The 25959-nt window shown below is 50.1% G+C and overlaps 10 protein-coding genes across 10 annotated transcripts; 6 read left to right on the top strand and 4 right to left on the bottom strand.

The window, feature by feature from the left end:
- Positions 1-223: 223 nt before the first annotated feature.
- Positions 224-3253, top strand: PGRI_088780 (U3 snoRNA-associated protein UTP13; the record flags this gene model as incomplete). The annotated part of the gene is made up of 3 exons (XM_040796592.1): positions 224-397; positions 460-487; positions 540-3253. 3 exons carry the CDS (start codon positions 224-226, stop codon positions 3251-3253), a joined length of 2916 nt encoding a protein of 971 aa, XP_040651130.1.
- Positions 3254-3537: 284 nt separating this feature from the next.
- Positions 3538-5118, bottom strand: spp2 (spliceosome ATPase-activating subunit SPP2; the record flags this gene model as incomplete). Its single annotated transcript, XM_040796593.1, has 1 exon — positions 3538-5118. One exon carries the CDS (start codon positions 5116-5118, stop codon positions 3538-3540), a length of 1581 nt encoding a protein of 526 aa, XP_040651131.1.
- Positions 5119-6040: 922 nt separating this feature from the next.
- PGRI_088800 (RTA1 domain-containing protein) lies at positions 6041-7027 on the top strand (the record flags this gene model as incomplete). The annotated part of the gene is made up of 2 exons (XM_040796594.1): positions 6041-6227; positions 6288-7027. The coding sequence occupies 2 exons, from the start codon at positions 6041-6043 to the stop codon at positions 7025-7027; spliced, it is 927 nt and encodes a 308-aa protein (XP_040651132.1).
- A 503-nt stretch (positions 7028-7530) lies between these two features.
- On the bottom strand, positions 7531-12045 carry eaf1 (MYB and HSA domain protein; the record flags this gene model as incomplete). Its single annotated transcript, XM_040796595.1, has 5 exons — positions 7531-8613; positions 8668-8825; positions 8890-11696; positions 11792-11920; positions 12002-12045. The coding sequence occupies 5 exons, from the start codon at positions 12043-12045 to the stop codon at positions 7531-7533; spliced, it is 4221 nt and encodes a 1406-aa protein (XP_040651133.1).
- Positions 12046-12672: 627 nt separating this feature from the next.
- PGRI_088820 (putative 60S ribosome biogenesis protein Mak11) lies at positions 12673-14197 on the top strand (the record flags this gene model as incomplete). The annotated part of the gene is made up of 2 exons (XM_040796596.1): positions 12673-13587; positions 13640-14197. 2 exons carry the CDS (start codon positions 12673-12675, stop codon positions 14195-14197), a joined length of 1473 nt encoding a protein of 490 aa, XP_040651134.1.
- A 563-nt stretch (positions 14198-14760) lies between these two features.
- PGRI_088830 (translation initiation factor eIF2 subunit gamma) lies at positions 14761-16960 on the top strand (the record flags this gene model as incomplete). The annotated part of the gene is made up of 10 exons (XM_040796597.1): positions 14761-15025; positions 15134-15155; positions 15209-15434; positions 15516-15526; positions 15611-15627; positions 15690-15703; positions 15781-15813; positions 15885-16002; positions 16066-16870; positions 16930-16960. 10 exons carry the CDS (start codon positions 14761-14763, stop codon positions 16958-16960), a joined length of 1542 nt encoding a protein of 513 aa, XP_040651135.1.
- Positions 16961-18060: 1100 nt separating this feature from the next.
- On the top strand, positions 18061-19692 carry PGRI_088840 (zinc metalloprotease; the record flags this gene model as incomplete). The annotated part of the gene is made up of 5 exons (XM_040796598.1): positions 18061-18075; positions 18160-18342; positions 18398-19144; positions 19200-19392; positions 19460-19692. 5 exons carry the CDS (start codon positions 18061-18063, stop codon positions 19690-19692), a joined length of 1371 nt encoding a protein of 456 aa, XP_040651136.1.
- Positions 19693-20000: 308 nt separating this feature from the next.
- Positions 20001-20513, bottom strand: PGRI_088850 (uncharacterized protein; the record flags this gene model as incomplete). The annotated part of the gene is made up of 1 exon (XM_040796599.1): positions 20001-20513. One exon carries the CDS (start codon positions 20511-20513, stop codon positions 20001-20003), a length of 513 nt encoding a protein of 170 aa, XP_040651137.1.
- A 540-nt stretch (positions 20514-21053) lies between these two features.
- On the top strand, positions 21054-21578 carry PGRI_088860 (mitochondrial 54S ribosomal protein bL34m; the record flags this gene model as incomplete). Its single annotated transcript, XM_040796600.1, has 2 exons — positions 21054-21130; positions 21212-21578. The coding sequence occupies 2 exons, from the start codon at positions 21054-21056 to the stop codon at positions 21576-21578; spliced, it is 444 nt and encodes a 147-aa protein (XP_040651138.1).
- A 469-nt stretch (positions 21579-22047) lies between these two features.
- On the bottom strand, positions 22048-25316 carry PGRI_088870 (putative zinc metalloprotease; the record flags this gene model as incomplete). Its single annotated transcript, XM_040796601.1, has 3 exons — positions 22048-22239; positions 22300-24371; positions 24422-25316. 3 exons carry the CDS (start codon positions 25314-25316, stop codon positions 22048-22050), a joined length of 3159 nt encoding a protein of 1052 aa, XP_040651139.1.
- Positions 25317-25959: the final 643 nt, after the last annotated feature.

The raw sequence follows: 25959 nt of genomic DNA on the forward strand, positions 1-25959 counted from the left end.
GCGATGGAAGCACAGACGAAAGTCCACGGTTGAACATGTGGCTATGGACAACTGACTTGGCCTGAGGCATGCGCGATATCTTATCATCAAACAAACAGTGCAAACATCAAAAAAAGTTGCCCGCTCGAGCTGCCGTTTTTTGCGATCGTTCAATTTCTACGGCTCTTCGACTGGCCAATGGCGTGCTAAATTCTACATTTTTACGCCGAGATATTATAGAGTCATGTCGAAAGCTATTGTCAAAACCACTTTCGAGGCGTCCCGCACGCTCCGCCCCATTTACACCGGTGGTAGCACCGCACTGGATGCCAGTGGGCGCATCTTGCTGAGCTGCGTTGGCGAGGATGCCTTGATCGTCGATTTGGAAACTGGTAACCAACTTGCTAGCCTAGAGGGGGTATGTGTTGTTGTCTGGGAATATTCGTCGATTGCAAAGCGCTAACCACATAAACACTACAGGATGGAGAAATTGTCACAGGTTTGGCTAGTAAGTATTCTATGCCCTAGGAATGAGATTAAAACACTAATAACTCGCCTAGTCACGCCTTCCGCCTCACACGCTATTGTCTGCTCGCGCTCGATGTCCATGCGGATCTACGGCCTCCCAGATTTCGACGAGACTTCCCAGACCATTGAAGCAAAACTTCTCCGAACCCTTAAGCCTCACACAGCTCCTGTTGTGACCATTGCTGTTGACCCTACTGGCACACTGCTCGCTACTGGTGGTGCCGATGGCTCAATCAAGGTCTGGGACATCCGAGGTGGTTTTGTCACTCACACTTTCCATGGTCATGGTGGTGTCATTTCTGCGCTTTGCTTTTTCGAGGTTCCTACTGCCGACAGCGATGCCAAGTCATCAAAGAAGAACAAGTCTAAGCAACAGGCTACGGGGGATGATGATGAAGATATGGAGGGCTCCGCTCGTACGGGTTCCACTGCAGGATTCCGCCTAGCATCTGGCAGTGAAGATGGCAAAATGCGGGTATGGGATCTGCACAAGAGAAAGTCCATTGCGTCGCTCGAGTCACATGTTTCACTTGTCCGCAGTTTGTCCTTTTCTCCGTCAGAGAACGCATTGATCTCAGCAAGCAGAGACAAGACTGTCATCGTCTGGGATGCGCGTACTTGGAAGACTCGCAGAATCATTCCTGTTTTGGAGAGCGTGGAAGCCGCGGCTTTCATTGCGGATAGTGGACTGTGCGTTATCGGTGGAGAAAATGGCAAACTGCGAGTTTGGGACTGCAATCGTGGAAGCGAGATCACAGAGGAACAAGAGGCCGGAGAGGAGTTCGAAAGTGTCGTTGCTATCCAGTATTCGCCTGGCTTACCTTTTGTCCTCACCGTCCATGCCGATCAGACTCTCCGGGTTCACTCGCTCGAGTCGCTGTCTGATTATAAGCCAGGGTCAACTTTGAAGCCCCTGGCGGTTATTCGCCGCATTTCCGGCAATGATGATGAGATTATTGACCTGGCTTACATTGGACCTGATCGATCGATGCTTGCTTTGGCTACCAACACCGAGAGCATTCGTGTAGTTTCGGTTGCTCCTTCGGAGGACCGACCATCAACACAAGGAGAGGAGTACTTTGGTGCTGATGTCACACATCTGGAAGGCCATGACGATATTATTATTTGCATTGATGCAGATTGGTCAGGACACTGGCTAGCAACTGGCGCCAAAGATAACACAGCCCGTCTTTGGCGTATTGACCCGAAGACATCCTCTTATACTTGCTTTGCTATTTTCACTGGTCACGCCGAGTCATTGGGAGCAATTGCCCTTCCGCGCGTTCCACCTCCTGTTGGCAGTGCCGCATATAACGACCCCGCAAACCACCCACCAGCATTCCTAATTACTGGATCGCAAGATCGCACAATCAAGCGATGGGATACAAGCAAATTAGCCCCTCTGACAGGAGAAAAGCCACACCACCCTAAGGCATTCTATACTCGCAAGGCTCACGAAAAGGATATTAATGCCATTGATATCGATTCTACATCTGAATTGTTTGCTTCTGCATCACAAGATCGCACCGTGAAGATCTGGGCCGCCGATGAAGGCTCGACGGTTGGTGTTCTACGTGGCCACAAGCGAGGTGTTTGGTCGGTGCGATTCGCCCCACAAGGCACACCGATCGTCAACTCGGATTCACGTACCAGCACGAGCCGTGGCCTAGCAGTCACAGGCTCAGGTGACAAGACCGTCAAACTGTGGAGTCTGTCTGACTACAGCTGTCTCTTGACTTTCGAGGGCCACACCAACAGTGTTCTCAAAGTCCTCTGGCTCCCACCTCCCCAGGTCTCGAATAACCAAAACGACGACGAGGAGGATGACGAAGAGGCTGCAGCAGCACGCAAAAACGCCATCCAAGACCGTCCTCTTATCGCCTCCGCCGCCGCAGACGGTCTGGTGAAGATCTGGTCCCCCTACACAGGCGAACTTGAAACCACCCTGGACAATCACATCGACCGAGTCTGGGCGCTTGCCAGCCCAACCCCATCCGGCTCACGTGCAGACGTGAAGCCAATCACATCCAAGTTCAACACCACTCCCTACGCCATTGCCTCTGGTTCTGCCGACGCAACAGTGACCTTCTGGACTGATACTACATCATCCACCTATACAGCCGCTGTCAACGCCAGCTCTGCTCGTGTCGAACAGGATCAAGAGCTGCAGAACTACATCCGCGCCGGGGCCTACCGCGAAGCCATCACTCTAGCCCTGCAACTCAACCACCCGGGTAGGCTGCTCTCGCTCTTCACCTCCGCTATCAACGCCGCAGACGACCCAACCGTCCCGGCCGAGGATCGCGAGCGTGCTGCAGCCAGTCTGTCTGGTAACCCGTCCATCGACGAGGTCCTGCAGAACTTGGACCCTGCTAATCTGCGCACTCTCCTGCTCCGTCTGCGGGACTGGAACACAAATGCACGCACATCGCGCGTGTCACAGCGCATCCTGTATGCTCTCTTCCGCTCTTACCCTGCGTCCACTTTCGTGGAGCTTGCGACACAGTCCGTCCGTGGAAAGGAAGGTCGTGCCGCGGCTGGTATGAAGGATATCTTGCAGGCACTGGCTGCGTACACTGAAAGACACTACCGCCGAGTTGAGGAGCTGGTCGATGACAGCTACCTGGTGGAGTGGGTTCTCGGTGAGATGGATGGTGGTGTTGGACTTGTTGGACTGCATGATTTGACTCTGGGCGATGTCAGTGAGGAAGAGCATGAGAAGGACGTTATTATGTTGGAAGCATAGTTTGGCTTTTAGTCTTTTGCCTTGTTTGTACATTGAATTTGGCGCTTTCGTTCTTGGAGTACCACGGGTGGGAAGGATAAAAGCCATCTCTTTATAGAATTGAACAGTGTATCGTGGAAAATGTTCTTTGGCTGAATCCATTTATTTTAATTGTTCAGGGTATCTATATTTGAGTCTCGTAGAATAACTAGCTGGAGGGAATATGTAGCTCCAGAGAGGTGGCAATTTTTGTCCTGTACATTGGCGTCAATGCCCTTCAATCGCCTAGCAAAAACACCCGGCCTCTAATCATCGCGATGACTCCGACGAGAGTCGCGATCACGGTCTCGGTCATTCCGAGATGAGTGAGACGAGTGCCGCGAGCTACTGTATCTCTCGTCTCGAGATCGATGGCTGCGATCCCTGTCCCGCTCTCGATCTCCATCTCTCCTCCGGTCGTCCTTATAATCATCACGGTCCCGGCGACGATCCCGGTCGTGGTCTCGATCCCGATAGGAACGATCGTCCCGTCTGCTTTTGTTGTCATCATCATATCGAGAGGAACGGCTAGAAGATTGGCGGCCACTAGAACGACTGCGGTCACGCCGAGAGGACCCAGTCTTCCGGCTAGAACGATCCTCGTCGTCGTCGTAGTCGCGTTTGCGGTATTCGCGGTCTCGATCTTTCTCCCGACCGCTCTTCTCAAGGTTGCGATCCCGTCGCTCCCGCCAGTCGTCTTCCTTGGGAGGCTTAGATTTGGACTCCTTTAGTAGAGCAGCGAGTTCCTCTTCGGTGAGGGTCTCGCCGGTTTTCTTATTCCGCATCGTAACAGGCATATACACGCCCTCGGCCTTGTCGTCAGCATCTCCTTGTTTCCTCGACGCCTTGCGCATAGCCGCTTTTCCCCAAGCTCCAAGCTCGGTTTCGGCTCCTTTACCGCCGGATGTATCCTTTGCGCCAATGCCGAGGAACCCAGGTCGTCGTTCTGGGACACGAGGGTTTTTTGCTCTCTCTGCAGCTGTGGCACTGCTGTAGTTGCCTCTTCCGATAGTTTGACCATCCTTCCAGCCCATTCCTCGTAGCAGCGCAGCACCAAATTCCTCAACAGGAATAGCATTGTAGGCGTCCAAACTAGCAGGCTCAGGCCGGGATGCCACATCTGTTCTGAAGGATCCAAGCTCGTTATATTGTGCTGGTGCTTGTTCGTCGCCTCCATGCTTAGCAGATTCAATCACAAGGTCTGACCTCCGTTCATTTTCACCCGTGGTTTCCCGAATCAGCGCCTGCATGGCAATCTCGTCCTCGGTGAGGGGCTTTGTCTCGACGGGTTTCGCATCAGGCATGGCCTGGTCTTCGTCCACTGCTGTGGCACGATCTGCCATTTCTGCAGATTGCTGCGCGAAGCTCAACCCGTATGCCATACTAGGCATATCTGTCTCTACTGTAGGCTCTCCGGGGGGCGCTTGTCCGTTTTTTTGCGCTTCCTGCATAGCCTGCACTTCGCTAGGTAGCAGATTCTTGCTTTTCTTCACGCCGGCCCGGTCGCGCCAGTTATTCTTGCTCGTGACGGGGATGATCAGTGGCTTCTTTCCGTCCGCGACTGCCTGTCCATCTGCGGTAATGGCGGCACCTGTGTGGGTGTCGAACCCTGAGATTTCCTCGTGGACCGGAGGAGCCTCCTCTTCGTCAGAGTCGTCGGCATAACCGAGTTGGTGAGGTCGCCTAGGCAGGGACCGGGTGTTTGCTGGAGAATGTGTAGAACGGCCGCGATTTGAGGATTGGATGCTAAAACCAGTCTTTTTCGAAGGACCATTTGAACTGGATAAAGATAGAGAGATTGGTTTGGACGGCGATTTCCCGCCCTCATTATGATCGCGCGAAGACATCGCGATGATATTTGGTTTGAACTGAAGTGCTTAGTAGGGAAGAGAGAGCTCGAGGCGCAATTGATACCTGCAAGCTCATGGGCGGTGGCAAAATTGGAAGCGCGCGGCTAAATAGGCAGGTTTTATATAGACGGCGGTAATCCAACCTACTCTCCCCAACTCTACAACTCAGAATATTCATTGTGTGGTTCTTGACCACAAGTTGAGTGTCTGATGAAGTCCCATAGCCAAATGTAAAATCCACGCAGCTCATTATAATATGTGAAATCCTGTTACAAAAACCACCTTTCATGGCGCAACAGATATTCACCAACACAACACCTTTGTTGACATCGGAACTCTGCAATCCGAAGCAACGAAAGAGAATAGGCTTCTAAACAAGGGGTAGTGAAGATCAGGATGATCTGGGCCCAATCAGGAACTTTGGACGTATTCGTAGTTCGATTTCCTACCTCAACCTCCAGCTTCAAATTTGGTTGACATCGCTTCTTGGTTCAAGTAGTACATGGAAATGAACTACACAAGAGCCACTAGATTGGCCAAGGGATGAGTTTAATATTAGATTACTCCACGGTCCCGTTTTGTAGTCCACTCTTTCCAGGACTATCATTAGGCAAGCCTGTTTCAAGACATCTACCATATAGCAGTAGAGCACAAATATTGGCTTTTTATCACACCGGATGCATAATAGTAGTAATATTTCTAAAAATATGTCAAACAGACAAGCATCATAGAACGAAAGAAGCATAATTCAAGTAGACCGGAGATGCCCCACATGGCGTATTCGTACAAAAATTCCCCGATTGGGAATCTAGAAATAGCCCTACAACATAGATGTATAACAGCATTAAACATTAATAAGTCCCTATAAATCTCACCTTTCCCTTTGAATAAATAATATACTCCTGCTGGTATCACTAATATGGATATTGTTTTTCACCCCGGCAAAAATGGAACTGATCCTTGGGTAGAGTTCTATCCCTACACGCCATCTGCCACGGCCGGGTATGCCTTTATGGGTATCTTCGCGGTTTCGACCCTTGCTCATATCGTGCTGATGTTTCCATTTCATGCTGCCTATTTTATTCCACTGGTACTAGGCGGGATTTGTATGTTAATAGTCCTCTCACAAAACAGGGAAAATCAGGGCTAAAGATGAATGAAACCAGGCGAGACATTCGGCTACTACGGCCGAGCATGGTCACACCAGTCTCGATTTGAGATCAAGTCGTGGACCTTGCAGGAGATACTCATTCTATCTGCACCACCTCTTGTGGCAGCCACAGTCTATATGGTCCTCGGCCGCATTGTCAGTTCCTTGGGCGCTGAACATCTTTCAAGCATGCGCCCCAAATGGCTCACGTTTGTCTTTGTTATGAACGATGTGCTCTGCTTCTGTACACAACTGGGGGGTGCGGGTGTCCAAGTTACCGGGGATGAGCAGGTGATGAGAATTGGCAAAAAGGTCGTTTTAGCTGGCTTGATCTTCTCGTTGGTTGTCTTTGGCTGTTTTATCCTAATCGCGGCCAAATTTCATCAACTTCTACGACAAATGCCTACACCCATTATCAAGGACAACCCCGATCTGCCCTGGCAGCGACACATGTGGGCAATATACATTTCTTGCTTTGCATTGATGCTGCGAAATCTGGTGCGGACTATTCAATTTGGAGCCGGCCAGAAAACCGACGTCAACACCAAGGAGGTCTATATCTATGTTTTTGATGCCTTTTTGATGGCTTTTACCATGGTTGTATTGATCATCTATCATCCGGGTCGGCTTATCAAGAGGGCTCATCGCCTAACCAAGACTGGTATGTCCGATTCTCTAACGGGAGATGGCAATTCTGATGTACTTTTGAATGGATGTGAAATGGGCCAGAAGCCAGGTGATCACTCTGGGCGATAAGAGTTTATATTGGGTCTTCTAGGCCTCTCATTGCTAGAATAGAAATCAAGTGTTTGGATATCAAGACGTAAGAGTGATGGTCTACAAGTGTAATTCTACTGGAGTGATGGTCTACAGGTGTAATTCTACTGGACACAGCAAGCTCACTTCAAACTAATCATACAATTCATATCAATTCCTAGTAATTCATCCGCCCCAGTTTCGCCTATTCCCGATGATACAAGCCCAACACTGGTGTAAAAAGAGCCAGTGCATATCAAGTTCAAGTAAATGATGAAAATCATTTTTAACAAGCAAAGAAATAAAACACGCATGCGGTAGAGGTGAACAAATGGGGTAGGTGTAGGTGTAGGTGTAGCGCAAGAATCCGGGTCAACGGTGAACAAAATGTAGAGAATAAATCAGCGTAAGGGTTGGTGTAAGTATGTACAGACGAACGTAAAGGTGGGAGGGAAAAGGAATCTGCAAAGATGTTGCAGGGAAGGGATATGTTGAGCAAGCTCCTAGCTGGTCGCAGTAGTTTGGGCTGCCGGAGCGTGCGGGCTCTTGCTAGAACCTTGAACGGTGCCAGCTTGGGCACTGCCGCTGCGCTGGTTTTGAGGAGTGGCGCTGCGGCTTGGCAGGGGTGCAGCACCGTTCAAGGCTGGCGAGCTAGTCGGGCCAACGCGGTTTTGCTGACCAGGCTGAGGCACCCGCATCATTGGGGAGAACCCTTGGTTTTGAGGGACCTGTATGCCAGAACTACCATTCGTTTGGAAATTAGCCTCGTGGGGAACTTGGTAGTTAGCCTGAACGGCATTTGCATTGATGCTACCCGCAGCGGCATTCATTGCGGCTTGTTGGGACAAGCGCTGCTGTTGCTGCTGCTGATATTGGTTGAGTCGATCCGTGGCCAGCTTAGTCACTTGCTCCGGGGGCATATTCGGGTTCGTGCGTTGAATCTGGCTCTGAAGAGTGCTGATTTGGGGGACAACGCCGCTCGAAAGAGGATTGGGCTGGCCCATACGAGGCGATGGGGTTGAGACACCTTGTGGCGTACTACCGTGGAACGAGGGGCTCTGCATTCCCCCTTGGTTCTGGATGGCAGCCATCATAGCAGGGTTATTAGGAGTGCCATTAACATTCGACATGTTCAGGTTCGGTGATCCCTGAGACCCAAATTGTGGGTTGTGGAATTGCTGGCCCTGCTGAGGGTGCGGCTGCTGTTGCCGAGACTGGAGAAGACGCTGTTGCTCCTGCAATCGATTGGCTTCTCGAATCACGCGCGTGTTATCAGGAGAGGCTTGCATTGGCAGCCCTGGTCGTGCCCCTGGTGTTTGCTGCATTTGAGCTTGCGGCATCATCTTCATAGCCATTCCATTGGGCATCTGGCCATTGGGCTGTGCACCGTTAGGCATGTTCGGCATTGGAATGGGACGACCTTGATTGACACCAGTACTAGGAGGCATGCCGTTGGCCATTGCATTCGGAGTTCCACCTGGCAGGCTAGGATTGGAAGTGGGGGGCATGGCGTTGTTACGCCCCGGTGCGTTCATCATTTGCTGTTGGTTAGGTACTTGGCCGGAACGCTGCGCTGCGAGACTAGCCTATATGGGGGATAAGCCACAGTGCTGTCAGGTAGGGACGTTAACACCACTCACTCTTTGCTGCGCAATCATTTGCTGGCGGTACTGTTCCTGCCTTTCCTGCAGCTTCATCTCTCTGTCGTACTTCAACCGACTGAACTCAGCCGGAGACGATATCGGAGGCTTGGGCTGATTAGCCTCATTGGCCTTGCGCAATGAAGCGAGGTGGGAAGCTAAGAAACGAAAATGTCAGTAAAGTTCTTGGCACTATGTGGCCTGCTTCTATTCCAAACATACCATGCTGTTGTTTCTGAAGCATAGTTTCCCGCTTCTTGGCCAATTTTCGCATGGCATCAAGCAAAGCAAGATGCTTCGAAGATCGTCTCCGGTCAACCCGAAGAGGCTGTGTAGTCCTTCTGCGGACAGGTGGCTGAGGCTGAGCGTTGGCGCCTTGCTGCTGCTGCTGTTGTTGCTGCTGTTGCTGGGCAGCCTGCTGCTGGGCCAAAACAGTGCGTTGGGCAGTCTCAAGCCTCTGGTGGTAAGCTCGGAAGTATTGAGTTTTGGACATATCTGCAGGAAGACCTTCCAGTCCCACCCATCGCTCGAAGCATTCCCAAGGAGTCCGTCGCTCGGCGCCGGAGGTGAAGAGTGATGATGGGGTAAGACAGCTGGAAATTAAAGACCAGTTGTACGAGTACTCCTTGACCAAGCGTCGGAGTTCATCATCCTCAGCATAAGTCCATTGCGAGGATGAACGTGATTCAAAGAAGCCAACAGACGGCATCGGATGTTCAGTCGGAGGCCGGAATTGATGACCAGGGTGAATGCGATCACGGATGGGCTTATTCTCTGGGCGAAAGAGTGCAACGTTTGTCTGCTCAGGTGCCAATTCAGTGATGCGATTATCCGAATCATTCCCATACTGGGAGTAATCATATCTGCTCCGTTTGCGGGGATGATCGTCATCGTGGAAGGTAATCTTCGCCGATGCAAATTTGGTGACTGGTAGTAGTTCTGTTTTCCAAACTGTGTCAGGGGAGACTTTGAATACGGGTGCGTTGGTGCCCGGGGGGATCTGGAGCGGTCCATATATCGGCAGTTCGTCTAACAGCTTTTCAGCAGCGGGGGTCATGTCGATTGAGAAGTTGAACTCGTCTGAACCCAGAGAGAAAATAGCAGCAGGGGCGACTGTGTCATGAATGTCGTGTCGATGGTCGTCATTGAACCCATCACTGACCGATTCCTCCTCGGCAGATGGAATGAGATCAGGAGTTGGATGAGAGACACCAAACACTTCATCGGCAGCATCGTCGGAGGGTGGGCTGAGATCCGCTTTAGAGGAATCCTTTTCTGCCAGACTTGAGGTTGGAATCTTTGCTTGGACGCGAAGTAGAGTCCGATGTTCCGCGTCGCAGTTGACATATTCCGCACACCAATCGGCACAACTCTTCGCAGCGGCAATCTTCCATTTTCTCTCCTCCCGGAAGTCGGTTCGCATCCACTTCATGTGATCTAGAACAACGTCCCAGTGTGCCCCCTGGCGGGGAGGTTCAACAGAGCGTTTTAATTGTCGCAGTGGCCAGCGGTTCGCATTTTGAAGAGCATAGATACGCCGGAGGGTACGGCAATCCATCTGTTCTTGGTATTCAAGCAAATGATTGCTGGTACTCAAAGTTTTGTGCGCGGATGCCAGCAGAGTATTGAGATTCGTTCCCCTGGGAGGGGCGTACGCTCTGTTCAAGAATAATGTGAAAAGATAGTCTTGCTCCTCATTCAGCTTGGCAACCGCATCTGTGTCTCGGTGCATAAGGTCCATAGAATCAGCTTTCTCCTGCTGGGTTGGCTGCTTTGGAAACACAACAGTTGAGAGTCGACTTCTCTCCTTCTCTCGTTCCTTCCGGTCCTTGAGGCGCATTCTTGCGACAGAATCAGGAGAGCCTTGATCAGACGGGGTAGCTAGGTGGCTTCTATCATGAGCGACACTCTTCGGGGTTTCTCCGAGGATCTCGGAAACAGACTTGTGTCGAATAGCTCCGGATGAAACTCGAGTGGTCATGCGCTCTGGTTGTGTTGAGCCAGGCTGAGTAGGTGGAATAGAAAGTTTTTTGGCAGTCGGAGTCTCGACAGCTGAATCTGCAGCGGCTTCGGCTTGTGCGGTCGGTGACAATGACTCTCGCTTCGCCGCCTGGGGTTCTTGTGGTAGCTTCGCTTCGGAAGGGACAGGGGCGGGTTCCTGGTCAATATCCATGCGATCTGCGTCGGCCCCGGTGTCCACGCTCTCCACAATCACCTCTTTCGATGAAGGTATATCAGAGATCACATCATTCAAGGGCTTATCGGGTTTCGCCTGAGCTTCTTCTAGGCGCAATTGCTCGTCTGGGGTTGAGGGGACCAAGCTCAACCGAGCTTGGGCAGATCGGTCATGTTTGTGTTTTGGGCGATCAATTGCCCCAACATCCTCAGTCACTTCCTCTGCGGGGCTAGTGTCAGGTGATGCGGCAACTGGAATGGGTGTGTTATTATTGTAGGGGTCAATAGAGGAGGCGGGTGATGGTGGTTGTTCGTGTAAGGATGGCCCCAGGCTAAGAGAGGGTCGTGCTTCGTGTTTCTTTCGAAGAGAGTCGGAGGGAATCTCCAGTGACGGAACTCCAGTCGCAGCTAGCTTTGATACGCGGGGAGAGATCTTTGCGTTATTTCCGTCATGGTCGCATACACTAGGCGGCGTTTCCGCTATCGGTATACTACCTTTCTGGTCGACGCGCAATGGGTCGAGTGACTGCACAGCGATCGGAGGCACGTTGAGATCCTTTGGCAACTTAGGGCTGACGGCTGGCACTGAGGGCCGGCGTGCTCCGATTGCATCCACGGGAGAGGTTGGAAGATTAGGTGTCGTGGTGAGAGGTTGATCTAGGACAGGCGTTTCGCGCTGTTGAGGCTCGGTCGCATGCGGAACTCCACCATGAACGGTTACAGGTGATGTGACCCCAGCGACAGGTTTGGTGTTGGTAATGGCAGCTGGTGTCGGGGGGATTGCATTTCGACTTGGTGAGAGCGCGCGCGCATGGGTTGGCGGTGGAAGAGTAGCTTCATTGAAATAACGACCTCTAGATAGGACATTAGCATTGGGAAATTATAAACCGAGATATATAATTCCAAAAGGTAGATTTCACAAATAGAGTAACAAGGTGACTGGACTTACTTGGAGAGATCATTGGCGTCGAGGAAAGCCTGTTCTTTCTGGTGGTAATGGGCGTCCTCGGTCGCGCCAAACCCGACCGTGGCTAGATACAATGCGCTGAGCTTGCGCTTTCTGCGCGACAAACAGTTTCTAACCACCAAATTAGCGATAAATTCTTCATTTTCTAGGCTTCCAATTTGAATTTCCATCGCGAAAAAAATTAATACTTACGCGATCTCATCGTTTTTAGATCGTAGGAGCTCGTCACGGAGCATGGAGTCTAGCTTCGGAACGCAGCATCCGATTAACGCGGGAACAAGGGGAACTGATCGAGCGAGGTCATCCAGATGGAAAAAATCGCTCGAAAAAGATGAAAATGATGGGTGGAAGGTGGTAGGCGATGAAAAGTACCTAGAGCAGGATCTTTTTCGAAGGGGGTGAAAATGAGGTTACAGGGCGGTATGAAAAATGTGGAAGAACGGGAAGGATGTTGGTTTAGGTACAACCAGTTACTCGCTCCCTCTATAAAAAATACACGGCTTGGCCAGGTACCTGGTACTTCATAAGAATTCCCTTTGATAAAGGAAAAAAAAAAGGAAAATATTTTAATCAACTTGGGGAATGTAAGGATGTCTACTTTTAATGAACTATAATATGGTCAAAGACTTTTGTTGAAAAAGCTCACAATGGTAACGGTATTTAATTGTTTCTCCGCTTGCGTATGTGAGGCCTCAGGCATATATTAGACACCTCATATTTATGGTATTAAGGCATTAAGGCTAAAATTCCCTATCAAAAGGCGGCCGATAAACAACCGGCAGAAAATCAAGAAAAAAAGTTGTCCGCCCTCTAAGCTTTCACATCTACGATATACAAACCACAATCATTATTTGAGAGAAATCATGGTTAAACGCAAGAGAACCGATGCCCCCAAGGAGGATAAGACGGCTGGTACCCCTACCAAGGTTACCAAATCCGTTCCTACTCCCTCAGAGACTATCGATGCAGCCCTCACTATCCAAGTAGTTACAGGCTCTTATGAGCGGGTGCTCCATGGCTTCACAGTCGGAATCCCGGCTTCCAGCATGAAAGCAAAGGCTGAGGCTGACCCTTCAGCCATCCAATGCATGGATACTTTCTTATTCGAAGCCCATGGATCTGCAATTCGTTGCCTAGCATTGTCGCCACTACCTAAACCTACCGACCCTGTCGATTCTCAGAAGGTGATGCTGGCCAGTGGTAGTACAGATGAGCGCATCAACCTGTATTCTATCTCCGCTGCACCTCCTGCCGTGAATGAGGACTATCCGTCTGTGCCGACCTTCGCCGGAAACAAGATTCTTGAAAACCCCCGGAACCGTGAGCTAGGAACATTGTTGCACCACACTGCCAGTATTACCTCGTTGAGCTTCCCTTCGCGAACCAAGTTGATCGCAGCGGGAGAGGACAACTCAATCTCCATTTCCAAGACCCGTGACTGGACCGTCGTATCAACTATCAAAGCACCAAACCCAAAAATCCAAGGTCGGCCAAGCGGTGATACGGCGCCTCCTGGAGCTGCTCCATCTGGAGTGAACCACTTTGCGGTGCACCCCAGTATGAAGCTGATGTTAAGTGTTGGGCGAGGAGAGAAATGTATGAGATTGTGGAATCTTGTGACTGGCAGAAAGGCTGGTGTGTTGAACTTCACCAGGGAAATCCTCCAAGGTGTCAAGGAGTCGAGATGGAGCACTGGAGAAGGTCGACGCATTGCATGGGACTCTGAAGGAGAGGAGTTTGCTGTTGCTTTCGAATGGGGTGCAGTCGTGTTCGGAATCGTAAGTTGTCTTGAATGTATACCGTTGATCAAATTTCTGACTATTAGCACAGGACTCGATTCCCAGATGCAGAGTGATTCCTAACCCACGGAGCAAACTTCACCAGATGAAGTATGTTTCTTTGCCTTTGAAGGGCGATGAAAAGGAAGATTTCTTGGCCGTCTCTACAGAGGATGGCCGAGTGATCTTCTACTCGACCAAAGAATTGACAAAAGCGGAGGATGATACCGAATGCTCGATTCCCCATGGTACCCCAGTGGCTCAGGTTGGTGGAAAGCAAGCTGGGTTCCCTGGCCGTATCAAGGATTTCGATATCCTCACACTTGAAGGTCAAGCAAAGGAATTCCGCAATGACTTCTTGGTCGTCACCGCGAACAGTGACGGAGTCGTCCGTGTTTGGAAGGTTTCTGGGAAAGAAATTACCACAGCAAAGAAGGAAAAGAAAGATACGACTCAGGTTGGAAAGCTCTTGGCTACCAATGAAACTGGTAACCGCATCACATGCATGGCTTCCTTCGTCATGTTGCCTGCGGAGGATCCATCTACACTGATAGATTCCGAAGACGACTCTGACGAAGCAGAGTTATCGAGTGATAGTGACGATGAGTAACGTCTCATTGCTCTCAACTGTTATACCCTTTGTACTGTCAAATAGATCCCCAGTGGCAACCATTGTATCATGAGTATGAGAAGACCTGAGTCTATTGCCCTAGAAAATAATGATTATGTTTTGAAATACTTCTTTCAAGAAAATTCAAGTAATATTTTAATTACTACCATCACTGCTCTAGGTATAAACCCAGTGTGACACACCTAATTGTGTAGACATTTTAGGGGACAAGGAATTTTCTTAAGTGAATCATCCACAATGAACCCACGACACCACACACAACATTAAAACTGTATAGAATTACTTAAATAAGCGCCAATTGAATTATTATATCTAGTATATTTACTAAAACTGTTCTAACGTAGAGGAAATGTAGAGTTGCCATCCAGACACCGCCCGGCTCTCCACTACACACAATCCCCCACCTATTCTTTCATTATCATATCGCCCGCGGGAAGCAATTTTCATCGACCTTCTCACCTCCTACCACCAACGTCCGACCACCTTGTGTCTTCTTTCGACGCTACAGATCGCGAGTTGATTTTCTAAATTATTTCGCAATTATGGCTTCCAACGGTGATTTCTCCGACGAGGGATCCCAACCCGGCTCACCTTTGCTCGACGCTCACAACGCTCGCGGAGAGATCGAGGACCAGGAGCCCCTCGATCAAGAGAAGCCTCTCAAGTCTGCCATGAAGCGGGCTGAGCATGCTCCTCAACCTAAGCGTCCAGAGCTTCCGGAGCAGCCTAACCCAGAAACTCTCGACCTCTCAACATTGTCGCCTCTTTCGCCCGAGATTATCGCCCGTCAAGCTACTCAGAATATCGGTATGTAATTATGCGACTGTTAGTTTTTGAAACGTTTATGCGTTCAAAATGCACTGCGTATATTCGATTCCATTTTTCCGGGCAGCCAATTTACTAACGGAATATCAGGCACGATCGGTCACGTCGCTCAGTTAGCCGCCTTCTCTCGCCCTTTTCTTCCTATACATACTAATACATCTATAGCGGAAAATCCACTGTGGTCAAGGCCATTTCTGAGGTCCAGACCGTTCGTTTCAAGAACGAACTGGAGCGTAACATTACCATTAAGCTTGGTTACGCGAATGCGAAGATTTACAAGTGCGACAGCCCCGAATGCCCCCGGCCCACATGTTACAAGAGCTTCAAGAGCGAAAAAGAAGTCGATCCGCCTTGTGAGCGCGAAGGATGTAACGGCCGTTATCAGTTGCTGGTATGTACTCCCACCACTTCCTCTCTGAAGTCCAAACTCAGAGCCTTTCCTTGAGTGGTCCTAATCTAACTTCTCATACAGCGTCATGTCAGGTATTATTGATTCCCCAACCTACCCCCCAGCCCAGAGATTCCTTCTTTATTGAACATAATCTAACCTTTAATCTCCGAGAAAAGTTTCGTTGATTGCCCTGGTATGTTTTCTAGATTTGTCTCTGTCCAAAGTTGGGGAACACTGCTAATCTTCAAATCATAGGTCACGATATTCTGGTTAGTCTCGTTCTCTTGCACATCTTGGGAGATTCAGCTTCTCTTTTTAAGAGTTGATGCTAACCAGCTTTGCACAGATGAGCACCATGCTTTCAGGAGCCGCGGTCATGGTAGGTTTCACCTTTTACTACAGCAATTAAGATTTCAGGGTATTGGTGATAAGCTAACATCACTTTACTAGGATGCCGCTCTTCTCTTGATTGCCGGAAACGAAACCTGCCCCCAACCCCAGACCTCGGAGCACTTGGCCGCCATTGAGATCATGAAGCTCAACCACATCGTCATTCTCCAAAATAAGGGTAAAATCATAGTTCCTGCAAACTATCGATGAAACGAAGCACTGACGTTCAAAAATAAAACAGTTGACCTCATGCGGAGCGATAATGCCCTCGAGCACTATCAGTCGATTCTCAAATTCATCCGTGGTACTGTTGCTGATGGATCGCCCGTTATCCCCATTTCAGCACAGCTGAAGTACAACATTGATGCTGTCAATGAGGCACTTGTTCACACAATCCCCATCCCTATTCGCAACTTCGAGGCCACTCCTCACATGATGATCATTCGTTCCTTTGATGTGAACAAGCCCGGTGCCGAGATCGATGAGCTCAAGGGTGGTGTTGCCGGTGGTTCCATCCTTACCGGTGTCGTAAAGTTGAACGATGAGATCGAGATCCGCCCCGGTCTCGTCACCAAGGACGAGCAGGGCAAGATCCAGTGCCGTCCCATTTTCTCCCGCATCGTGTCTCTCTTCGCTGAGCACAACGATCTCAAGTTTGCCGTGCCTGGTGGATTGATCGGTGTCGGTACCCGTGTCGACCCCACACTTTGCCGTGCCGATCGTCTTGTCGGTTTCGTTCTTGGCCACCGTGGCCGTCTTCCCGCCATCTACACCGAGATCGAAGTCAACTATTTCCTGCTCCGCCGCCTGCTCGGTGTCAAGACCGCCGACGGCAAGCAAGCCAAGGTCGCCAAGCTTGCTAAGAACGAAGTCCTGATGGTCAACATCGGTTCCACCGCTACTGGTGCTAAGGTCCTCGGTGTCAAGGCCGATGCTGCCAAGCTCAGCTTGACCAGCCCCGCCTGTACCGAAGTCGGCGAAAAGATCGCCATCAGCCGCAGAATCGAGAAGCACTGGCGTTTGATTGGATGGGCCAACATTGTTGCGTAAGTTTCATAGTTTTGGTATTCCTTCTGGCCATGACAAATACTGACTTAATTCGCAGTGGTAACACCCTCGAGCCTGTGCAGCAGTAAAGCAATCCTTTCAATGATTTCCCAGTTCGTAATGGGGAGCTTGGGAATGAGGTTTGTCATGTCGGGGAAATTGATTTACACATAAATCTCGCTATATCCCCGAACAACGATCTCATCCCACCTCCCCTCGAACACGAGTCTTGCGATCTATGATTGCAAAAAAGTTTATGGTCATGACGAATCGGAAAATTAAAGACGTGATTTAACTGATTCCCCGGGCTGAATAGAGAAGATGGAGGAGACATGCAATCCTGTATTGTCGCCACCTTGATCGCTCTACCTCTATGCATGTCAGCGCCCAGTTTATCTGGTCCGCGACTGCATGGTATGGTTTGATCTGAGGGACGGACGACGGACGGGATGCAGGTGAAGTCGGCGAATAAGATATGCTTTTTATTTTCATCGTACGAGGGAGTTGTTTTCAAGAGGTTTCCTGTTCTGTTCATTGCCTCATTTCCTGTCTGCATGATCAGATCTTATGTAGATAGACCTAGTTATACAGGTCTGTGGTTAAAAATGCAGGGAAATTGAGGCACAATTTAAGAGCTTCCGCATGTTTTATCAACTTACAGCTGGCTTCTTCGTCTGATATAAATTAAAAAAACAAACATTTGCAAATGAGGGTAGTCGTTTCGGCTAGAGCGTTGGATGTATATATTTCACGACTACGGAGTATAACCACTTGTATCGCCCCGCAAAGTGATGACTATGTGCTCTAAGCTACCGGGTACTGTTATAGCTAGAAAGGCCATAGCGACACTAAGATTTAAATATAGATAAAATATTATACAATCTTCGAGTATTGTCCTGGTCGACCGTTATATGAGCCCTAAAGACTTCAACAATGGCGTCAGCAGAAGTTACTTACATTTAAATGTTGGTGAACCAAACTCAATCAACTCTTATTAATTCATCTCACATCTTAGACGCTAAATAATTGATTAATAGAACCAATTCCTGAGATCGACCTTTGTAGGAATGGGACCAAGGTGGCCCCGGGGGCACGCATGATATCTGACTAAGGCTGCCGATAATAACAAAGTAGCATCTTCTGACTTGAACAACTTCCTCTTTCTTCGCCTAGTTGCGCGATTTTAATCATGTATATCCTCGAGGTAAGTTGAAAAGATTGAAATTCCACCGTGTTTATATGGTGAAGTTGCTTTCCTCGTGGACACGTCGCTAATGTATCCCTCCAGCAACTGGCGCGCTTGCTCGATCGCCCGCTCTTCCCATGGAAGAACGTGCTTGTGGGCTTTTCACTGGGCCAGTTCGTCCTTGAAGGTTTCCTCTCACTTCGGCAGTACAAGTTTTTGCAACGGACGAAGCCTCCCCAGGTTCTCGCAGCGGAGGTTACCCAGGAGGTCTTTGACCAAAGTCAGGTATGAACCCGACGAACCGTACGATATACACAGACTCATTGGAATATCATTACAGGCATACGGTCGCGCAAAGGCCAAGTTCAGCTTCTTCTCCGGTCTCTACGGCCAAATCCAAAACCTTGCATTCATCTACGGCGATGTCCTCCCCAAGCTCTGGGGCCTCAGTGGTCTGGTGCTCGCTCGGTACCTCCCCGGTCGGTTCCAGGGCGAAATCTGTCAAACATTGGTATTCTTCTTCGGTTTCAACCTTCTAAGCACTATCCTCTCGCTGCCCGTCTCGTACTACAACACGTTTGTGCTCGAGGAGAAGTTCGGTTTCAACAAGCAGACGCTCAAGCTTTGGGTTACGGATATGCTCAAGGGTCAGATGCTTGGAATTGTTTTGGGAACTCCTATTATCACTGCTATTCTCAAGATTGTTCAGAAGTTTGACACCTCGTTCTACTACTACCTCTGGCTCTTCGGTGTCTTCCTCCAGGTCTTCGCCATTACTATCTACCCCATTGCGATTCTGCCTCTCTTCAACAAGCTCTCGCCACTTCAGCCCGGTGAACTCAAGACCGGTGTCGAAAACCTGGCTAAGAGACTCAACTTCCCTCTCTCCGAGCTGCACGTCATTGATGGCAGCAAGCGCAGTGCCCACAGCAATGCCTACTTTTACGGCCTGCCATGGAAGAAGCACATTGTCATCTATGATACTCTGATTGAGAAGACTGAGCCCGAGGAGGTCGTTGCTGTCCTGGGCCACGAGCTTGGTCACTGGAGCCTCAGCCACACCACCAAGCTGTTCGGAATTGCCCAGGTACGAATATGCTCAGTTGCCCTTTTGGCGAATTATCACTAACTATGCGACTTAGGCTCACATGTTCTACATCTTCGCTCTCTTCTCTGTCTTTGTCAACAACAAGTCGTTGTACCAGTCCTTTGGATTCGTGAATGAGCAGCCTATCATGATTGGTTTCCTGCTCTTCTCCGATGCCCTGGCGCCTATGGATGCTGTCGTGAAGCTTCTCATGAACATCCTCAGCCGGAAGTTTGAATTTGAGGCCGGTATGTTCCATTGGATCTATCATATACCCTCTGTTGTACTCTCAGTCGTACTAACAATATTCTACAGATAAATTTGCCCAGAACCTTGGTTACTCCGACAAGCTTGCTTCCTCGCTCCTGAAGCTCCAGATTCAGAACCTCAGCACTATGGATGCTGATCCGATTTATGCTAGCTACCACTACTCCCACCCCATCCTTACCGAGCGTCTCGCTGCGCTTGGCTGGAAGGGCGGCAAGGTCACCAGCAGCAAGGCGGAGGATAGTGAAAAGCCCGTTAAGGCCGCGGACCGCGAGCTGTAAACTGGATAAGTGTTAGTTATACTGGCGATTTCCATATGAACTGGCTATGACTTTGTACTGGTGACATATTGGGGTACCAATCTCGAGAAGCAAAAGCGAGGCTTGGAAATGTTCCATTATGTATTGATTGGATTGTAGCAATCCGTCTAAACTATAAATAACACTTTTTGTCCAGACATGAAATGCGAGTACTTTTTTTGTACGTCCAAAACCCAACCCAGCCCAGAGTAATAGAGCAATAGAACGAAAGAAAGGAAAAAGACTCCGACCCAATGCAGCAACGCCCACAACCAAATATATACCCACACTCAATCGGAATCCTCAGCCTCAGCCTTGGCCTTGGCCTTATCCTTCTTCTCCGCCAACCGTCTCTCCTTCTTCTTCCGCTTGCGCTCCTCCTTATCAATACCAGCCTCCTGATCCGCAAAAGCTTCAGCCTCCATGCCAAACTCAGCGTCATTCATGACAAGATCATTGCTCTCGTCCAGCTGATCATGCTTGTTGGTCTGCACAATACCCGCAGCAACATCCAGATAATCCTCTCCGGGGTTTTGCTTCGCGACGGTCAGATCGCGACCGAGGAGCTCTCCAGCTAGACCCGCTTGCACGCGCTTCAGGTTGTGTAGGATCAGGTTTGGCGCTGCGGCGGTCGTCCGTGAGACGGGGCCATGCTCGCTGATGCTGGCGTTGGGTTGCAACGATGGGTCTGTTGCGGCGCGGTCAAGGTAAGCGGCTAGGAATTCCTGCGCTGCGGACTGGCTGATGGTCTGTGTGCTTTGCACTGTGACTGGAGGGAGGGCCTGGGGACCTTGAGTTGCCATTTTGGTAAAATTGGTATTCTTCGCCGGGCTTAGAGGGTGGTTTTTTGAGGCTGAAGGGTGGTAATGAGGGCGATTATGGAGTTGTGTCGCCCGGTATTGGGATTGACAGTACTGGGAGTATAATTTCTCTTGAGTTCAGCGTGACTGGCGAGTAGGATGGTGAGTTGCACGGGCGACGTTGAGCATTTCGCATCTCGAGATCAAAAAAGTTCGGTGACGCTAGTCCTGATCGGGTAGGTCTTCTTAACGGGATGCGCTGCAACTATAGTCTGATGTTTAACAGCTAAACATAGTTATATAGTAGTTATAGGATATAAGTATATATTACACTAGAAATCAACTCAATTCTATCATCTATATATCCCAAGCGATTACTGTACATTATTGTCGACATACATCTCTAGGCGGGTCCGTGCCAGCGGCTCCGCGCTTAATTTTCTGTCTTCCGACGCCGCGTCTTGTCCACCAGGCCTCACTCGATCTCCAACACCAGCTCTCCCACCCCGCCTTAATCGTCCTCCAAACATAGCCAGGGTCAAAATGTTCTGCCTCCGCGCCAGGGCTGTGCCCTCAACCTTCCGGGCCACCACATCGGCCATGCGGACCTCGATGAGCAGGTACGCAAAGCCCCCAAACCAGCAACCTCTCCAGCCTCGAAACCAACCAGACAGCTAATACCTTATTCCACCCGGCAACAGATTTGCCCAAATCCCGCAACAACCAAGCACACCCTCCACAATGCTCTCATCCCGATCCTTCTCCTCCCTCCTCTCCACGCCAACCCGCTTCCAACCCTCGCGAACACTCGGCGCCCGCCTCTCCTCGCCAATCACAGCAACCGCCTCCGCCTTCTCACCCCTGTCATCACTCCTCTCCCAGAAGACACCCTCGCAGTCCCGCTCGTTCTCCGCAAGTGCCTCCCTAGGCGTGCGCCGTGTGACGTTCCGCCCGTCACGACGGGTCCAAAAGCGCCGCCATGGATACCTGGCGCGCAAGAAGGACAGGAACGGGCGCAAGACTCTTATCCGGAGGACTCTTAAGGGCCGGAAGGAGTTGAGTTGGTAGTTTTATTCGTTTCGTCTCTGACCTTTGAATCGTTCGGGGGTTGTATTGAAAGAAGGATTTATACCATAGAGGACCGGTTGGATTGGATTGATTGGATTGATTGCAATCCGTATTGCATCACGGCAATAGTGGGAAGCAAGTAGGGGGGCAATTACCGATTTATTCATTCTTGGAACTATTTACAGTCTTCAGATCGGATCCGGGTTCGAACAAGACGGTTACTGGCGAGTCTTGTTTGACGTGTACCATATTTACATTTCCTCGAGGATGTGTGTGACTACATTATTAGTGCGAATGTTTCAGCTTTGTTTATGCCAGTCAAGATCTCGGTGTTTACTGAGTTGCAGCGTGTTTGCAGCAAGTAAAGGAGTAGATTCATCACTGTCTAGGTTGTGTAGAGTCTCTTGACACCACAATTCCGTCTATGTGATCCTCCTCGCTACCCATGCATAGGTCGTTCATAGACATATCACTCGTCGTCGCTTTCGTACTCGCTATCCTCCGATCCGGTCTCGGAGTCATCATCCTCGTCATCATCATCTTCGTCATCGTCCTCGTCTTCTTCCTCGTCACCAACCTTCAGACCATAGTCGTCCTCGAATTCCTTGAGAGGCTGAACTGTAGGGGTGAAGCCGGAAGATTCGAAGCCTTGCTTAATGGTCTGTTCACAATCAAAATTAGCAATCCATATCTGCAACGTGAAGGCTGGGGAACAACTCACCTCTTCCAACACAGTTGCGCAGGTGACAACCATGTTTGCAGTCTTCGGATCAAACAACGGCAAGATGATATCACGTAGAGCACCCTTGATCTGGTCAGTAGTGATAGCGCGCACATTCTTGAGCATCTTCTCCTTATAGTCGCTGGGCAAGTTGCGGATCGCCTGGCGGATGAAACTGCCCTGGGCAGCATTGACGGCAGTCATCTGCTCATTAGCGTAGTTGACCACGATGCTGCTGATAGCACCCTCCAGCATCAAAGGATCGAAAGGCGTAGCACCGGACAGATAGTTCTCAACAATGTGCTTGCTAGACTCGAACGCCTTGTGGGCATTCGGGGACCGGTACACATCGAAGTTGACAAAGCCCGTGTCGATGTTGTAACTGAAGTTAGTACCGTACGCCAGACCAGTGCCACGGACTGCAACCCAGAGAGGACCCTCGACAGCGTTCATGTACGAGATTGCGACGAGCAGCGCGGGCAGATCCGGGGAGTCGTACGAGTCCAGACCACGGGCGGTGGCGTAGGCAAAAGACGAGTCGACAGTCGGCATAGGGACGATGTAAGACTTGCCGCCAATGTTCTTGCCGGCATCGCTCAGCCGAGATCGTCGGTCAGTGATAGGCCGCAACTCAGTGCTGGCGCCCAGGGTCTCGGCGAAGGGCTTCCAGGCCGAGACGGGGTTCTGAAGTTTCTCAATGTCGGCAATGACAATGACGCGCACATTGTCGGGCTTGAAGAGCGAGTTGCGGATCTCCTCCATGCGGCTCACGATTTCCTCGGGCTTCTCAGCGAGCAGACGCTTGACACGCTTGAGGTAGCGAGCCTTCACCAAAGTGGAACGAGCACGGGTGATCGACTCGTCTGCGTAATGAACCATCACATGAACAGCAGCAAGCATGTCGTCACCACTGCGCTTGGAGTCGGGCACATCGGCCAAGAGACGGGAGTTGATGGCCCGGAGTCTCTCCACGTCGAAGACGGACTTCCAGCACAACTCCTGCAGCCAGGCGACGGCGTGAGTATACTTCTCCAGTTCGACCTGGAAGGAGATACGTAACATCTCCGAGTTTCCAAGACCGCGAGCAGTCTCCATCGAGTATCCGACGGTGTCTCTCTCCAATTCCACTACAACCTGTTCAAAGTCGATTGTCTTGCCATCACGCTGCACCGGAATGTTGAAGAACGCTTCGGTGTAGACGGACAGCAATGGACGCAATTGAACGGGCACAGAATCAGCTGAGATGAGGACCGATAGCTGGACAAAGCTACTAGGGATGTGCTCGAAGTGGATGAAAAGGGATTGGTCAGACTTGTCGGCATCAACGAGGGGTTGGATCTTGTTGTTGGGGCGTCCAGCTTTCAGGGCAGCACCTGAAAGAGCGGTACTGGTCTCCATGAAGTGGATCGACTCAGTTCCTGGGATAGCGAACTTTTCTAGCAATTCCTGCGGAATCTCCTTGTCATTCTCTGCCTTGGCCTTTTCGAGTTTGTCGGCAAGCTCCTTGAGGCCCTTCTCGCCGAGACGCTCCTTCTGCGCAGCGGCCCGGTCCTCCTCGTCCTTTTTCAGTGAGGCGGACATCTTCTGGGATGGAATACCCAAGATAGTGACGTGGGGCGCATCCGAGATCCACTTCTTGATGAAATCGCGCCACTGGTCTTCGGTCCAGGTCGCAAGGACATCGTATTCCTTCAAAGTCGCGACATCCATCAAGGTTGAGCCGTCACGCTTTCCGAACAGGAAATCAGAGATAACGTACTCAGCAAATGAAGAGGCAGAAGACTCAGTCGAGAACTTCCAGGTTCGGCGCTGTCGGTCGATGCACTCTTTCAAGTACTTCATATCCAATTCCTTGGCCATGGCATCTTGGAGGATCTCAAAGAATCTCTTCTCAACGCTCTCCAACTTCTCTGTTTCCACGCTGGTCAACGTGAAACGAACCTCCATGCTAGGGTGATCCTCAGTCGCGTAGTAAACGGCACTGGCGAGTTGTTCTTTCTCAACAATGATGTTCTCTAGCAGAGCTGCAGATGAACCGGCCAGGTACAAAAGTGACACATTAAGAGCCCCGGCTATGATACTGTAAGTATTTGATCTCAAATATTGGGGGTTTGAATCTTACATAGGATGGGATCGATGCAGCTGGGTCCCATGAAGCGGATTTCGATTTCACCAAATGATTCATCCTCCTCGGGGAACTCAACCTTCTGAATAGCGGACTTCTCCAAGTAAGGAGCTTGCTTGGAATCCACCCAGGGTCTCTTAAATGGTGCCTCTGGGCTAGGAATGACATCCAAGATAGTGTCTTCGAACTTGTCCAAGATATCAAGCATGTTCTCCTGGTCGACCTCTCCGGTGAGGATTAGGCACAGGTTCTTGGGCTGATACATCTCACGGTGGAACTCGCGGATTCGTTCCGCAGGCAAGACACGAAGCTGTTCCATCATACCTCCTGTCTCATAGCGGAAACCCACGCCAGGCGGGTAGATCAATCTGCGAGCTGCCAGGTCGATCAACTCAGCGGCATTGTTCTGTACACCCTGCATCTCGGAATACACGACACCGGCATCATTTCCAGAGCCATCGACGTGGTGAACTTCAGTGTAGCAGCCTTCGTCAGTCAGAGTAGGAGCAATCACATGCTCCAGGTAGACTGGAAGGATACGAGCAAAGCCTTCCCAGCCTGCAGTATCAAGCGTGTAGGCAGTGTGATCAGTTGCCGTCCAGGCATTGGTGCTAGAGTATACGCGGGTGGCTAGCTTGTCAAGGAAGCCCTTGTAGCGGTAATTGCGGGAACCCATGAAGCACAAGTGCTCCAGAGTATGAGGAGCACCCGAATCATCGTGGATTTCGGTAGCAAGCACAAAGTAACCGTTGACCTTGGGACCCGGCTGGTCGATAACGACCACTCTCATACCGGTACGCTGTGATTCATACTGGGTGAACTCGCTCGGCGAGTAATCAGGCTTGAACTGCTGGAGCAGTTTGAAGTGACTGTTCTGCACCGAGGGCGACATATTGATCAATGGGGCAGACCCAGTGAAGAAATTTCGCCGTAAGCTTGACAGTCTGGTTGTTCTTGTTAGCAATTTGTGTCCATTAATTTGAGAGTTGATACAGTTGCGAGCATATAAATTCACGATGACGAATAGTCTGATAACAAGTACAACCACAATTCAGAGAAGAAAATTCACTCTGCGCTGAGCTCGAATAGGATAAGGACAAAAGCACCAACAAGTAGTTCGCCTCCAAACTATGCCCTGAAAGGACATATCCAGCAGACCTGCGACATGTGGCCAAGGATAATCACATATAGGTGGGGTGGCGAGCAAAAATTTGGGGATAGAAGAGTGACACCCCTCCATAGGCAATAAGAAAGAAGGCAATTCACATTGACTTACAGGAAACTCGTACTTGTCCGACTCAGTGGGAGAATTCGAGACACGGTGAGTCTGAGATGTCTTCAAAAGTGTGTTGGACCCGGAGTTTTCGAGAATGGAGATTCTCCCGTTTTCCTTACAAAGCGGGCAACTGAAAGAATGTATTTAACAAAGAGAAATATTAGATTTCGAAATATTTACAACCAGTCAAAAAGAATTTATAGTCTTATTAAAATTCTAGTGAATTTAGAGCTCTATAGCGAAGGATACAGTATACACC

The sequence above is a fragment of the Penicillium griseofulvum genome (assembly GCF_001561935.1).
Source record: "Penicillium griseofulvum strain PG3 chromosome Unknown contig_11, whole genome shotgun sequence".
Classification (NCBI taxonomy): Eukaryota; Fungi; Ascomycota; class Eurotiomycetes; order Eurotiales; family Aspergillaceae; genus Penicillium; species Penicillium griseofulvum.